The sequence below is a fragment of the Pristiophorus japonicus genome, chromosome 9 (genome assembly GCF_044704955.1).
Source record: "Pristiophorus japonicus isolate sPriJap1 chromosome 9, sPriJap1.hap1, whole genome shotgun sequence".
Lineage (NCBI taxonomy): Eukaryota > Metazoa > Chordata > Chondrichthyes > Pristiophoridae > Pristiophorus > Pristiophorus japonicus.
In genome coordinates this window covers 153,918,239-153,934,547 of record NC_091985.1, presented here as the reverse complement: position 1 = coordinate 153,934,547, position 16,309 = coordinate 153,918,239, and the positions used below count along the sequence as shown (strand labels likewise).

The 16,309-nt window shown below is 47.0% G+C and overlaps 1 protein-coding gene across 1 annotated transcript in view; it reads left to right on the top strand.

Annotated features, from left to right (window-relative positions):
- The window catches only part of LOC139273939 (centromere protein J-like), a 216,393-nt gene that overhangs the window by 173,441 nt on the left and 26,643 nt on the right, over positions 1–16,309 (top strand). The window contains exons 12-14 of the mRNA XM_070891010.1: positions 5,221–5,376; positions 8,046–8,150; positions 10,602–10,742. Of these exons, the coding sequence (XP_070747111.1) occupies positions 5,221–5,376; positions 8,046–8,150; positions 10,602–10,742 (402 nt within the window). The remainder of the gene's footprint in view (positions 1–5,220; positions 5,377–8,045; positions 8,151–10,601; positions 10,743–16,309) is intronic.

Sequence of the window (16,309 nt, the reverse complement as noted above, 5' to 3'; positions counted from 1 at the left end):
AAAGACATTCACCAAATTGGACCTGACCTCGACCTACATGACGCAGGAACTGGCGGAATCTTCGAAAGGCCTCACCTGCATCAACATGCACAAAGGTCTGTTCATCTACAATATATGCCCGTTTGGGATTAGATCAGCCGCGGCAATTTTCCAAAGGAACATGAAGAGCCTGCCAAAGTCGGTTCTGCGTACCATGGTTTTCCAGGACGACATACTGGTTGGGACACCATCGAACACTTGAAGTACCTGGAAGAGGTTCTAAGTCGGCTAGGTCACTTGGGACTCAGGTTGAAATGCTCAAAAGTGTGTTTTCCTGGCACCAGAGGTCGAGTTCTTCGGGAGAAGAGTTGCGGCAGACGGCATCAGACCCACCGACGCCAAAACGGAGGCCATCAAGAATGCACTGAGACCACAGAACGTGACGGAGCTGTGGTCGTTCCTGGGACTCTTCAACTATTTTGGTAATTTCCTACCCGGGTTAAGCACCTTGTCAGAACCCCGACATGTGTTACTACATAAGGGAGACGACTGGGTATGGGGGAAATCACAAGAGGCTGCTTTTGAGAAAGCCAGAAATCTGTTATGTTCCAACAAACTGTTTGTTCTGTATAACCCATGTAAACGTTTAGTGCTAGCTTGTGATGCATCTTTATACGGGGTCGGGTATGTGTTACAACAAGCTAACGAATCGGGAACATTCAACCGGTCGCCTATGTGCCCAGGAGTTTGTCCAAGGCCGAAAAGGCCGACAGCATGATTGAAAAAGAAGCTTTGGCATGCATTTACAGGGTGAAAAAAATGCACCAGTATCTGTTTGGCCTCAAATTTGAGCTGGAAACCGATCACAAGCCCCTCATATCCCTGTTCGTTGAAAACAAGGGGATAAATACTAATGCCTCAGCCCGCATACAAAGGTGGGCACTTGCACTATCAGCGTATAACTATACCATCCGCCACAGGCCAGGCACCGGGAACTGTGCGGATGCTCTCAGTCGGCTACCATTGCCCACCACGGGGGTGGAAATGGCGCAGCCTGCAAACTTGTTGATGGTGGCGCAGCCCGCAGACTTGTTGATGGTCATGGAAGCACCTGTCACGGCCTCCCAGATTAGGACTCGGACCAGCCAAGATCCTCTGCTGTTCCTAGTAAAAAAAACTGTATACTGCATGGGAGCTGGGCCAGCATCCCCGTTGAAATGCAAGAGCTAATCAAGCCGTTCCAGCGGCGAAAGGACAAGCTGTCCATTCAGGCAGACTGCCTGTTGTGGGGTAACCACGTAGTGCTACCAAAAAAAGGGCAGGGAGATGTTCATCTCGGATCTCCACAGCACACACCCGGGTATAGTAATGATGAAAGCGAGAGCCAGATCCCACGTGTGGTGGCCCGGTATCGACTCTGACTTAAAGTCCTGTGTACGGCAATGCAGCGTGTGTGCTCAGTTGAGCAACGCGCCCAGAGAGGCACCACTAAGTTTGTGGTCCTGGCTCTCCAGACCATGGTCAAGGATCCATGTCGACTATGCGGGCCCGTTTCTCGGTAAAATGTTCCTGGTGGTGGTGGATGCTTTTTCAAAATGGATTGAATGTGAAATAATGTCGGGAAGCACCGCCACTGCCAACATTGAAAGCCTGAGGGCTATATTTGCCACCCACGGCCTGCCTGACATACTAGTCAGTGACAACGGGCCATGTTTCACCAGTACCGAATTTAAAGAATTCATGACCCGCAATGGGATCAAACATGTCACCTCAGCCCCGTTTAAACCAGCTTCAAATGGGCAGGCAGAGCGGGCAATACAAACAATCAAACAGAGCCTTAAATGAGTCACAGAAGGCTCACTCCAAACCTGCCTGTCCCGAGTACTGTTCAGCTACTGCACGAGACCCCACTCGCTCACAGGGGTGCCCCCGGCTGAGCTACTCATGAAAAGGACACTTAAAACCAGAGTCTCGCTGGTTCACCCCAACCTGCATGATCAGGTAGAGAGCAGGCGGCAGCAACAAAATGTAAACGATGGTCGCGCCACTGTGTCATGGGAAATTGATCTGAATGACCCTGTGTATGTGCTAAACTATGGACATGGTCCCAAGTGGATCCCGGGCACGGTGATAGCTAAAGAAGGGAGTAGGGTGTTTGTAGTCAAACTAGACAATGGACAAATTTGCAGAAAGCACCTGGACCAAACGAGGCTGCGGTTCACAGACTGCCCTGAACAACCCACAGCAGACACCACCTTTTTCGAGCCCACAACACACACCCAAAGGATCAACGACACCACCCCGGACCAGGAAATTGAACCCATCACGCCCAACAGCCCAGCAAGGCCAGGCTCACCCAGCAGCCCTGCAGGGCCAACAACACGCAAGCCCAGCGAGGGCACAGCCAACACACCAGAACAGATATTTGTACCGAGGCGGTCCATCAGGCAAAGAAAGGCTCCCGACCTCCTCACCTTGTAAATAGTTTTCACTTTGACTTTGGGAGGGAGTGATGTTGTGGATCTGTAAAGCATGCACTCCCATGTTCTACCACCAAGGAGCGCATCCCCTGAAGTCCCAAGGGATCCCAGCATCCCTTGGGAGCACTGTATATAAGCCGTCCCCTAAGGCCTGTTCCTCATTCTGGAGTGTCTTAATAAAGACTGCGGTCACTGTTATTTTAACCTCCCTGTCTGCAGTCTCATCTGTGTTAGGAACACAATAATGCCTCTGCCTGCATCCAAAGATGGGTGCTCACGCTGTCTGCATACAACTATGTAATCCGCCACAGACCAGGCACAGAGAACTGCGCTGATGCTCTCAGTTGGCTACCATTGCCCACCACCGGGGTGGAAATGGCACAGTCTGCAGACTTGTTCTTGGTGATGGATGAATTTGAAAACGAAAAGTCACCCGTTACAGCCCACCAGATCAGGACCTGGACCAGCCAGTATCCTTTACTTGTAAAAAACTGGGTCCTCCATGGGAGCTGGTCCAGCGTCCCAGCGGAGATGCATGAAGAGATCAAGCCGTTCCAGCGGCGCAAAGACAAAATGTCCATACAGGCGGACTGTCTTTCGTGGGGTAATCGCGTGGTATTGCCTAAGAAAGGCAGGGAAACGTTCATACGCGACCTATACAGTGCCCACCTAGGCATAGTAATGATGAAAGCTATAGCCAGATCGACATGTGTGGTGGCCCGGCATCAACTCAGATTTAGAATCATGCGTGCGCCAATGCAACACATGCTCTCAACTGAGCAATGCACCCAGAGAGGCACTGTTAAGTTTGTGGTCATGGCCCTCCAAACCGTAGTCTAGGATCCACTTTGATTTTGCGGGCCCGTTTCTTGGCAAAATGTTTTTGGTTGTTGTGGATGCTTATTCAAAATGGATTGAATGTGTAATAATGTCTGTAAGCACATCCACTGCCACTATCGAAAGCCTATGAGCCATGTTCGCCACGCACAGCCTGCCTGATGTCCTTGTCAGCGACAATGGGCATGCTTCACCAGTGCTGAATTCAAGGAATTCATGACCCGCAATGGGATCAAGCACGTCACATCTGCCCCGTTCAAGCCCGCATCCAACGGCCAGGCAGAACGGGCAGTCCAACTCATCAAGCAAAGCTTGAAATGCGTGTCGGAAGGCTCCCTGCAGACCCACCTGTCCCGAGTCCTGCTCAGCTACCGCATCAGACCGCACTCGCTCACTGGGTTCCCCCAGCCGAGCTGCTCATGAAAAGAGCGCTCAAAACAAGGCTCTCTCTTGTCCACCCTGATCTCCATGAGCACGTGGAGGGCAGGCGGTATCAACAAAGCATGTACCATGGTCGTGCAAACATGTCACGCGATATTGAAGTCAATGACCCTGTAATTGTACTCAACTATGGACATGGTCCCAAATGGCTTGCTGGCACCGTCATAGCCAAAGAAGGGAGTAGGGTGTTTCAGGTCAAACTTGCCAATGGACTAACTTGCAGAAAGCATTTGGACCAAACCAAACTATGATTTACAAACAGCCACGAGCAACCCAAAGAGGACACTACCAACTTCGACCCTCCAACACACACACAAGTGGCAACCGTCATCACGGTTGACCATGAAGCTGAACTCACCATCCCCAGCAACCCAGCAAGGCCAGCTGCCCAGCAGCCCAGCGAAGAACCAACCAATTCACCCACACCCGCATTTGTACCGCGACGATCGACAAGGGAGCGAAAAGCCCTGTCATGTATCTTACATTATTATATATAACTGTATCCTAACATGCTATACATGACTGTAATAAGATATGACCTGTAACCACCAGCATACCTTACCACCAGGGGTGCACTTGCAAGAGACAGGTATATCAGGACAGGTCTCAGGCAAGTGCAGCATTCCAGAGCTGTGAAATAAAGGTGCAGGTCCAGAGTGACCTTGACTGCACTACATGCCTCGTGTGAATCTGTACTGAGGGGACAGGACTTTACAAGCCCCAGATTGTCTCACCCTGTAAACAAGTGTACTATTGACTTTGGGAGCGAGTGATGTTATGTATGCAACCCTAGGCAACCTGTATCATATTGCTACTAGAGGGCTTACCTGTTGGATTCCCAAGGGATCCCAGCATCCTTTGGGAGCACTGTATATAAGCAGGCCTCCCATGCTGTACCAGCACTCTGGAGTTTGAATAAAGGAGCTAAGGTCACACTTACTCATTGTCTACAGTACTCAGTTGAATTACTTTATTATGAGCTTAACAATAATGATCTGAAACTGGAAGTTGTGGCAGGAATGACTGTGCCAAGCATAGGTGGATGCACAACCGAATGCATATTGTTCCCATCACCAAAGTGCCACATTGGAAAGTAGACCCTTCCATTTGTCTAAACCCCGTAGTATAAATTGAATAGAAGGCACAACTTTCAATTCAACACTAAATTAATTCTGTGCCAGATTGATAGCTCACCTACCTACTTGCGTTTTAACATTATGGTGATAACTCGAGTTTTTAGATTCATTTGTGGTATTGTTTGTTTGAGGTTCATAGATCATTGGAACTGCAGTTGTTCAGTGCACAAATTGTTTCTGCAACAACCTCTTGCTGTCTTACTAAAAGGAAACAGAGTATTGCCAATAAAATGGGCAACTAATGATTAAACTAAAAGTAATCTGCTTTTGTAATTGCTTCATTGAGCAAGTATGTGTTTTGAGAGGGAGTTGTCTTTGATTAATTATTTTGCACATTTTTCACACAGATACAGGAAGCAAAGGCTTTGAACAGAGGTGCAGCTGAAACAGTCTCCAGATCACAAGAGAGACCTCCTTCAGGCCGCAGAAGTCGCAGTGCAACCCCAAGTGGAAGGAAGACCCCACTGGATGGTAAACAAATAGTTTTTGACCTTGAACAGAAGGTTTGTATTTTTTATTGTCACTAATGTTGCTATCCTTAATAGAATGAATCATTTAATTCTGAATCAATCTGCAGTATTACACTAAACATTCGTCAGGTACAAACAATGGGCCCAAGTTTCGAGCCGCGCCTAGAACGGCGCAGTACCGACCTGGACGCCCGATTTTCGCGCCACAAAGTGTGCCTAAAAAAAACCTCCAGATTCTCCAGCTCCCTGCAGGTCCTCTGGCCCTCGGCGCAGCGCAGCACGAGCTGTAGGGGGCGGAGCCAGGTCCCTGCGCTGAAAACAGTGCCGGGACCTCTGCACATGCGCGCTACAGTGGGCGCGCATGTGCAGTAGCTCCAGGCGCCCGAAACTGTGTGGGAGGGGCCGAAGCACGCAGCCCCTAGCCCTGGCCGAATGGCCTCACTGGGGCTGCGTGAATAAGGCTCCTCCCACGGCCAGCTCCTGCTTCCTCCCGGCCCGACTCAACTCCCGCTTCCCGCCTCCGGACCCGACCCGACACTGACCTGACTCCCGCTTCCCCCCCCACCACCGCCCCCGGACCGGACCTGACACCGACCTGACTCCCGCTTCCCCCTGCCCCCGGACCGGAACCCCCGGACTGGACCCGACCCAACTCCCGCGCGCCCCCCCCCCCCCGCCCCCGCCTCCGGACCGGACCCGACACCGACACCGACCCAACTCCCGCTTCCCCGCCCCCGCCTCCGGACCCGACCCGACCCCGACCCGACTCCCGCTCCCCCTGCCCCCCCACGCCCCCGGACTGGATCCGACCTGACCTCCCTCTCCCTCCCTCCCCCCGATCCGAACCGAACCGACCTCCCTCCCACCACCCCCCCAACCCGCGCTCCCCCCGACCCGACCCAACGTCACCTACCTGTAGATCTAGTGCTGGGGACGGGCCCTGCCCGAAGTCTCGGGCCCGGCCCATTCAGCCTCCCTCCCCCTTCTCCTTTCCCCCCCCCCACCAATCTCCTTCCCCCCTCCCAATCTCCTTCTCCCCCCCAATCTCCTTCCCCCCAATCTCCTACCCCCCCATCTCCTTCCCCCCATCTCCTTTCCCCCCATCTCCTTTCCCCCCCATCTCCTTTCCCCCCATCTCCTTCCCCCCATCTCCTTTCCCCCCCACCATCTCCTTCCCCCCCATCTCCTTTCCCCTCATCTCCTTTCTCTCCCTTCTCCCCTTTATCCCTTCCCCCTTCTCCCCCTCCCCCTTCTCCCCATCCCTCCCCCATCCCTCCCCCTTCTCCCCCATCCCTCCCCCTCCCCTCCCTCTGCTCCCCCCCTCTCTCCCTCTACCCCCCTCCTCCCCTCGCTGTCAGAAACACAGACACTGACAGACAGAGAATGAGAGAAACACACAGACAGACAGAGAGATAGAGACACTGACAGAGACACACTGGGGGGGGGGCATCCCAGCACGCTGTTGGAGGGCTCCCGGTGCTGCAGCCGGTAAGTAGAAAATGTTTTATTTATTGATTTAAAAAAAAAATTATTTCTTATTAATTTTTTTTGATTGATTTATTGGTTGATTTATTGATGTATTTATCATTTATTATTGATGATGGCTCTTTATTTGTAAAACTGAAGTGTTTAATGTTTGTAAACTTCCCTTTAAACCCCCCCCCCGACCATTCCCTACGCCTGATTTGTAACCTACGCCTGATTTTCTAAAGTGTAGACAAGGTTTTTTCGAGCGTACAAAAATCTTCACTTACTCCAATCTAAGTTAGTTTGGAGTAAGTTTTCACTGACGAAACTTTGAAAACAGGCGTAAGTGGCCGGACACGCCCCCTTTTGAAAAAAAAATTCTGTTCCAAAGTGAAACTGTTTTAACTGACTAGAACTGGAGCAAACTAAATGACGAGAATTCCGATTTCTAAGATACTCCGTTCTACACCAGTTGCTCCTAAAAATCAGGAGCAAATCATGTGGAAACTTGGGGCCCACATGTGCAGGAGATGTTGTTTCGGAGTTAAGTATGTGTGCATCAGATTGGGCCAGAATAAAACTTCCTGCAAGAAATTTTCTTTCTGCAGTTTCTTTCAATTCAGCAACTTTTGCAGCTGGAAAATGCTCCTGAAGCACATTTTGCTTCCTACTGTTTGTACATAAAGTAAAAACAGTACATTGCAGGGAACTTGTGGTCAGTCCTTTTTTCATGTACACACATTTATTTGTCTTTTTAAAATCTATGTCTGATATGTAAGTGTAATGAATGAATAAAATGGTGTCAGCATAATTATATTCAAAATGGTTCATCAAATTATCGAAAAGAAATGTCACCATTAACTTTACCAAGTTTGCATTTAAGCACCTGTGTGCTGATCAGTTTGTAGTACATGTTATCCCTGGTAAACTTGAACTTTCAAAATATGGCATCACTGCTAACGTAGTAAAAGCAAAGTCCTTAAAACACTGCAGAGAATTTATTTACATGAAAATAGTGTACAATGGGAGGAGTGACAAGGGATAGGTGTTCAGTAGTGTCTCTCTGATAATGGCTTTCCAATGATTTTATTCCACAACCAGGGTCCTCATTCAGTGCTGTAACCTATCTGCAGCTTTCTCTGTGGAATCCTTAGTTATTGTTTGCCTTTTGTGCAGAGCTCCTACCGCTGTGGTCTGTTTTAGCTAGCTGTAAGGAACTGGTTTTGATTTTGCAGGTTGCACGGCCAAGCTCTGTTTCATCAAGAAGAGAGTCTACTTATTTTAAGAGTGAAGTTACATGTGGCGATGTCAGAGAGGAAGTCCAATACCCAGATGGCAAGGTAACTGAGCAATAAAAAAGATTTTAAATGCAGTATTCACAAGATATAAACATTTCATTCTGTAGTATAAAGAAAGAAGCATTTCAGTCTTTAGTAAAAAGAAATAAATATTTAATTATTTTAAGTATCAGCGGTGGCTCAGTGGGCAGTACCCTCGCCTCTGAGTCAGATAGGTCGTGGGTTCAAGTCCCACTCCAGAGACTGGGGAGAGGAAAGTGGCAGTACCTCGGAACAGGAGCAGACCTTTCCTGCAGATGTGGTTGCTCGGGATCTCGCTGGTCTCCACCAACTCCCACATGCTGCAGTTACGAGACGTCATCTCTGTCTAATCTTATTTTATTTATTTAATTTGTTACAGTTCTTATTTGAACGATTATTTTTAGTTATAATTTTTAGTTTTAATTCATTAATTTAGTTTAAGTTATTAATTCAGTAAAGTTATGGTAGTTAATACATTCCGAGTTCTGAATTTAATCCACTTACCTAACCTAGAGAGCAAAAGAACTGTAATATTTACACACCAACCAATCGCCTACCTGCTGTCCTGTGACGTCACTCCTTGATTTTTGTTGTTGTTTTGGAATTCAAATGTGCCGCTACTCCTCCTCTTGCTGACGCTCAGGTTTGCTCTGACTGAGGCCTTCTCTCCAATTGTATCTGTGCGCCTGCACCTCCTCGTGCTGCTGCTCAGGTCTGCTCTGCCCGAGGCCTTCTCTCCAACTGTATCTGTGCGCCTGCACCTACTCATGCTGCTGCTCAGGTCTGCTCTGCCCAAGGCCTTCTCTCCAACTGTATCTGTGCGCCTGCACCTACTCATGCTGCTGCTCAGGTCTGCTCTGCCCGAGGCCTTCTCTCAAACTGTATTTGTGCGCCTGCACCTCCTCATGCTGCCACTCAGGTCTGCTCTGACTGAGGCCATCTCTCCAACTGTATCTGTGCGCCTGCACCTACTCATGCTGCCACTCAGGTCTGCTCTGACTGAGGCCATCTCTCCAACTGTATGTGTGCTCCTGCACCTCCTCATGCTGCCGCTCAGGTCTGCTCTGACTGAGGCCATCTCTCCAACTGTATCTGTGCATCTGCACCTCCTTGTGCTGCTGCTCAGGTCTGCTCTGACTGAGGCCTTCTCTCCAACTGTATCTGTGCCGCCACTCCTCTTCTTGCTGCTGCTCCGGTCCATTTGTAGTGCATAGTTGAACATGAAATGTGCACGATGAAAAGATCCTATTTTACATAGGTTGATACTAATGTGGGGCCAGGGGGACACAATCGGGTATCTCTCGTCTGCCCCTTCCCCACTCCCCTTTCCAACCATATAAAGGGCGACACCACTAATATTTTTGGTGTTGGGGTTGCCCAGTTCGTGAAGATATTTCTATTCGCAGAGGTGGAAAAGGAAATGGAATGTGAGTGCGATTATTGATTGTCCATTGAAGTATTTGGTCAAAATAAGGAGGATGAGTAACTTGTGGTATCTGTACTTGTGAGTCCTGAAATTATGCAGTCGGACATTAGTGGACAAATGCTTACTTGTTTATCTGATATTTCTCTTGTTGCTATTTTAATGGATGTGTAAACCCATATTTTTAATATGTTTCCATACCCATTAAATAGTAAAAAGAGGAATTCCGGATGAACATTTTAAGCATTCGTAAGCTCATAATCCCACAATGTGGTTACTCATCCTGCTTGGGATATTAACTATGGTGGATAGAATGCAAAATAGTGTAAATTGTCTATTGGAAAGAGTGAGCCTGTTAGACCAAATTAGTATTTTATTCCACACTAATATTCTTATACAATTCAATATAATATACATATATATTATACATTTTGATTGGCAGGATAATTGTCCAATTGCCTTATTATCAAGCCATCTAATATGGCATATTAAGTGCAGATAACCTAGCTATTTGGATTATAGTCCCAATTATAACCTAACCCGTCCAGTGGGGACAGATGCCCATTTTACACCCCTCTCAGTGACTTCAATAGAGCATAAAATCCGGCAGGGTGTAGGACCTGACTTGAATCTGCCGTGTTCCCGCTGAGTAGGTTAGATTAAAATTGGGGCTTTTGTTTCACAATGTTTGAATAACAAATGAGAGCTGGACTGTTACCAATTCTTATTTTTCTTAGCTAGAAAAAAGGCATTTGTTGATTTGTAATCTAAATGGGTTTGTGGATCATTTGAAGCCATACCAGTTGGTGCATACCAGTTATTGTGCATGATTTTTTAAATTCAAATGGTACTGCTTGCATGATAGTTCCTTATATCAAAATATTCAGCTAGTTTTAATAACTTTTATATATAATATTCGGTTACAAAAATACAACCACAAATTGTAATTCAAATTTACAACATCTTCATAATAATTATGTCAAAGATGAGGAAAGGTGCACATGATTACCTACTATGTTGAGGTGAACACCTATCTTTTTTACTTCCAGTTGGAACAGTTCCTGACAAATGGAAATCGAATCATTACCTTTCGGAATGGCACAAGAAAGGAGGTCAGTGCAGATGAACAATCTGTCACCATCACATTCTTCAATGGAGATGTGAAACAGTTCATGCCAGACCAGAAAGTGGTATGTGCAAATGCTGTCTACTATAGTTATTACAGGCCTAAGAAAGCAGAGCAAATTCATTCAATTGTTAAAAGAAAAACTGTATCACTGCTTTTGAGGCATTATATAGGATGGTTTCCATTCATGTTGAGGGCCTTAATGTTTCCAAAACTCACAAGACCTGCAGTAAATGTCAAAGTATTGGCTCCTCCCTTATGTTTCTCAGCGTATAATAGCTCTATGTTTTGCAATGTAAAAAATCAAAACTCACAGCTATTATATATATATATATATATATATCTTTATATTGAGTCCCAATTCCTGATTTTATTGGAGAAATCTCAGTGATCCAATATTCTTGTAATACATTCATTGGAATTAGGGTCTTTGGCGTTAATTTTGAGTTTGTGTAAAATGTGTGATAGAGAATCTGCAGCCTGTTCTACATCTCTCCCGATTTTTATTTCCGTTATCTTCAATTTGCTCCTCACTGCTGCTCTATATGAAGGAAATCTAATCGTGCAAATCGATCATGAGAATTCCAACTTACACATACAGCAGAGTTCTATTCCCTTAAAACCATCAGTGTCAGGTAGGAACAGGGAGTGTCAGGGAGAACAGTCTGATTTTCTTGGGGCATTATAATTTTTATCAATTCTATAATTTTAAAAGTGGTCACAAATTTCCAGTGGCCTTGGTCATAGCTTAACCTTCTGCATATATTTCAACCAGTCAGTTATGGAAAATTTAAAAGTCTTGACAACTCAGGTTAGATTGTTCAATGGAGACTTTGGGGGGCAGGGGAATTTAAGAGATCCTTTCGTGGAGTCTTGCTTGAAGGGAGCCTAGATTAGAGGACAAGCAGCAGGTAATTACACCCAATTTGCAGGGCTCCCGATTTTATGAACATTAAGGAGGCGAAAGTTTCCCTTTTTATAACCCCGTTAGTGCTAAAGGGGCACAATGGTATTTTCACCCGGGGGAAGGGGGCCCTGGAGGTTTGTGGGGGGGGTGGGGGGAGTGGGGCGCTGTCCCGGCAGTGAAGGTACTCCCATAGTGCTGTTAGGGAGGGAGTTCTAGGATTTTGACCCAGGAACAATGAAGAAATGGTGATATAGTTCCAAGTCAGGATGGTGTGTGACTTAGAGGAGAAACTGGAGGTGTTGGTGTTCCCATGCGCCTGGTGTTCTTGTCCTTCGCGGTAGAAGTCGTGGGTTTGGGAGGTGCTGCAAAAGAAGCCTCGGCAAGTTGCTGCAGTGCATCTTCTAGATGGTACACACTGCAACCACGGTGCATAGGTGGTGGAGGAAGTGAATGTTTAAGGTGATGGATGCGGTGCCAATCAAGTGGGCTGCTTTGTCCTGGATATTGTTGAGCTTCTTGAGTGTTGGAGCTGCACTCATCCAGGCAAGTGGAGAGTATTCCATCACACTCCTGACTTGTATCGTGTAGATGGTGGAAAAGCTTTGGGGAGACACTCGCCGCAGAATACCCAGTCTCTGACCTGCTCTTGTGACCACAGTATTTATGTGGCTGCTCCAGTTAAGTTTCTGGTCAATGGTGACCCCCAGGATGTTGATGGTGGGTGATTCAATGATGGTAATGCCGTTGAATGTCATGGGGTAATGGTTAGACTCTCGCTTGTTGGAGATAGTCATTGCCTAGCACTTGTATGGTGTGAATTCTACTTGCCCCTTATCATCCCAAGCCTGAATGTCATCCAGGTCTTCCTGCATGCGAGCACAGACTGCTTCATGTTCAGCCAGGAACTCATTGAATGGCGGTGCAGGCTCGAAGGGCCGAATGGCCTACTCCTACACCTATTTTCTATGTTTCTATGTTTCATTATCTGAGGAGATGCGAATGGAACTGAACACTGTGCACTCGGCAGTGAACATCCCCACTTCTGACCTTATGATGGAGGGAAAGTTATTGATGAAGGTGGTTGGACCTAGGATACTGCCCTGAGGAACTCCTGCAACAATGTCCTGTGGCTGAGATGATTGGCCTCCAACATCCACAACCATCTTCCTTTGTGCTAGGTGTGACTCAAGCCAGTGGAGAGTTTTACCCCTGAATCCCATTGACTTTGATAATAAAAACAGAAAATGCTGGAAATACAGTGGGTCAGGCAGCATCTGTGGAGAGAGAAACAGTTTAACGTTTCAGGTCGATGACCCTTCGTCAGAACTGGCCTGGCAGATACTTGATCAAACACGAGAAGGGAAACAGAAAGCAAAGAAGATGAACAAAGTGAAAGAGACAAACGGAAATCCCCTCTGAGGGAAGTGCAAAACTTCTTCGGGGTGGGCATTCTTAGAAGAGAAGTGGCGGTGAATTAAACACTAATACAAAAGCAAAATACTGCGAATGCTGGAATCTAAAATAAAAACAGATAATCCTAGAAATCTCAGCGGGTCAGGCAGCATCTGTGGAGAGAGAAACAGAGTTAACGTTTCAGGTCGATGGCCCTTCGTCAGAACTGGCAATTGACTTCAATTTTACTAGGGCTACTTGATGCCACATTCGGTCAAATGCTGCCTTGATGTCAAGGGCAGTCACTCTCACCTCACCTCTGGAATTCAGCTGTAATGAGGTCTGGAGCCGAGTGGTCCTGGCAGAACCCAAACTGAGCATTGGTGAGCAGGTTATTGGTGAGTAATTGCCGTTTGATAACACTGTTGACAACACCTTCCATCACTTTGCTGATGATTAAGAGTACACTGATGGAGCGGTAATTGGCCTGATTTGATTTGTCCTGCTTTTTGTGGGCAGGACATATCTGGGCAGTTTTCCATATTGTCGGATAGATGCCAGTGTTGTAGCTGTACTGGAACAGCTTAACTAGAGGCACGCTTAGTTCTGGAACACAACCAGGATGTTGTCGGTGCCCATAGCCTTTGCTGTATCCAGTGCATTCAGCCGTTTCTTGATATCACGTGGAGTGAATCGAATTGGCTTAAGACTGGTTTCTGTGATGGTGAGGACCTCAGGAGGAGGCAGATATAGTTGGTGATGGTTGTGAATGCTTCAGCCTTGTCTTTTGCACTCGTGCTGGGCTCCACATCATTAAGGATGGGGATGTGCATGGAGCCTCCTCCTCCCATGAGTTGTTTTATTGTCCACCATCAATCGTGTCTGGATATGGCAAGACTGCAGAGCTTTGATCTGATCCGTTGCTGTTTCCATTGTTCAGCATGTATATAGTCCTGTGTTGTAGCTTCACCAGGTTGGCACCCCATTTTTAGGTACAACTGGTGTTGCTCCTGCCATATTCTTCTACACTACTCATGGAACCAGGGTTGGTCCCTTGGCTTGATGGTAATGGTAGAGTGAAGGATATGCTGGGCCATGACGTTACAGGTTGTAGTGAAATAAAATTCTGTTGCTGCTGATGGCCCACAGTGCCTCATGGATGCCCAGTTTATAGCTGCTAGTTCTGTTCTGAATATATCCCATTTAACATGGTGGCTGCGCCACAACATGATGGAGTGTCCTCAGTGTGAAGACAGGACTTTATCTCCACAAGGACAGTGTGGTGGTCACTCCTACCAATATTCCCATGGATAGATGCATCTGGGACAGTTGATGGGTGAGGATGGGGTCAAGTAGGTTTTTCCCTTGTGTTGGTTCTCTCCCCACCTGCCGCAGGCCCAGTCTGCCAGCTATGTTCCTCAAGACTCGGCCAGCTCAGTAGTCATGCTACTGAGCCGCTCTTGGTGATGACACTTAGAAAATAATAATAGGATTGGGCAGAGCCAACACAGATTTATGAAAGGGAAATCATGTTGGACAAATCTGTTGGAGTTTTTTGAGGTTGTAACTAGCAGACTGGATAAGGGGGAACCAGTGGATGTAGTGTATTTGGATTTTCAGCAGGAATTTGATAAGGTGCCACACAAGAGGTTATTAAACAAAATTAGGGCTCATGGGATTGGGGGTAATATACTAGCATGGATTGAGGATTGGTTAAGGAACAGAGAGCAGAGAGTAGGAATAAACGGGTAATTTTCGGGTTGGCAGATTGTAACTAGTGGGTACCACAAGGATCAGTGATTGGACCTCAGCTCTTCACAACCTGTATCAATGGTTTGGATGAGGGAACCAAATATAATACCTGTATATCCAAGTTTGCTGATGATACGAAGCTAGGTGGGAATATCAGTTGTGAGGAGGATGCAAAGAGACTTCAAGGGGAGATAAACAAGCTAGGTGAGTGGGCAAGAACATGGCAAATGGAATATAATGCGGAGAAATGTGAAGTTATCCACTTTGGTAGGAAAAATAGAAAAACGGTGAGAGATTGGGAAATGTTAGTGTTCAGAGGGACGTGGGTGTCCTTGTACATGAATCACTAAATGTTAAGATGCAGATACAGCAAGCAATTAAGAAAGCAAATGGTATGTTAGTTTTTATTACAATGGGTTTGAGTATAAGAGTAAAGACGTCTTACTGCAATTATATAGGGCCCTGATTAGACCAGACAGGAAATTTTGGACTGGATATTTGGCTTATTTGCACCTCGTTTAGCGGGGTATTAAATGCTGTTTTTGGACGTGATGCCAGATGTCCAGGATTTAGCGCCCAGCCGGAAAATTCGGCTATGGTTTGCGCCGTTTTCAGCATGATTATGACGTTAAGGCTGCACTAGTACCCCAGATGGAATTTTCGGCCTTCACGCCTCATTTAACTCCCGCTCTAGGAAACACCTGAAAGAAACAGATGGTCCAAGGGTGCAGCAGGAGCTACTGGCAGCATAGTTAAATGGATCTTATATCGCAATTGTCAGTGACTGCTACGGTTGCACGCAGAACGCTGCATGAGGCTCTGATTTGCAAATGGCACTTTTATGTGGCCTGGCACTTTGCTTACAACATCAGTGAGAGATTTCAATGGGGGCAATACTTATTCACCAGTGTATCATGTTGGTTGCTATTGACAGGCGGCTTCAAGCTGGAAGGTTTCTTGGCCATGTTGGGCCACAGATTTGAAGAGGTCACAGATGTATGGGGAGGAGGTCTTACCCCCCCACGGGTTTACAGGGAACATCGCTCATACCTCCACATCTCTGCGGCGCAGTGCGTTAGAAGGCTGCACTTCCAAAAAGAAGTGCTGACATAGATATGCCAGCTCCTACAGGATTGCGCTGCCCGTCGAGGTGAAAGTGACTGTGGCGATAGCCTTCTATGCCTCCAGCTCCTTCTAGGCAACAGCAGGGGACATATGCAGCATTTCTCAGCACACTGCACATTGCTGCATTCTTCAGGTTACAAGGACACTGTACGAATGCAGAATGGACATCATAAAGTTCCCAATGAGCAGGGACAGCCAGAATGAATGGGCTTTGGAAGAATTGTAGGCTTCCCCAAGGATTAAGGAGCCATTGACTGCCCACACATCGCCTTGCGAGCACCTTTACACAATGCAGAGGTTTTCAGAAACCGAAAGGGATACCACTCCCTAAACGTACAGCTGATCTGTGACCACACGCAGCACATCCTCATAGTGAATGCCCACTACCCAGGGAGCGCACGTGATGCTGTCATGATGCTTTCCTCTTGCATGAGAGCAGTGTGTCATGAATGTTT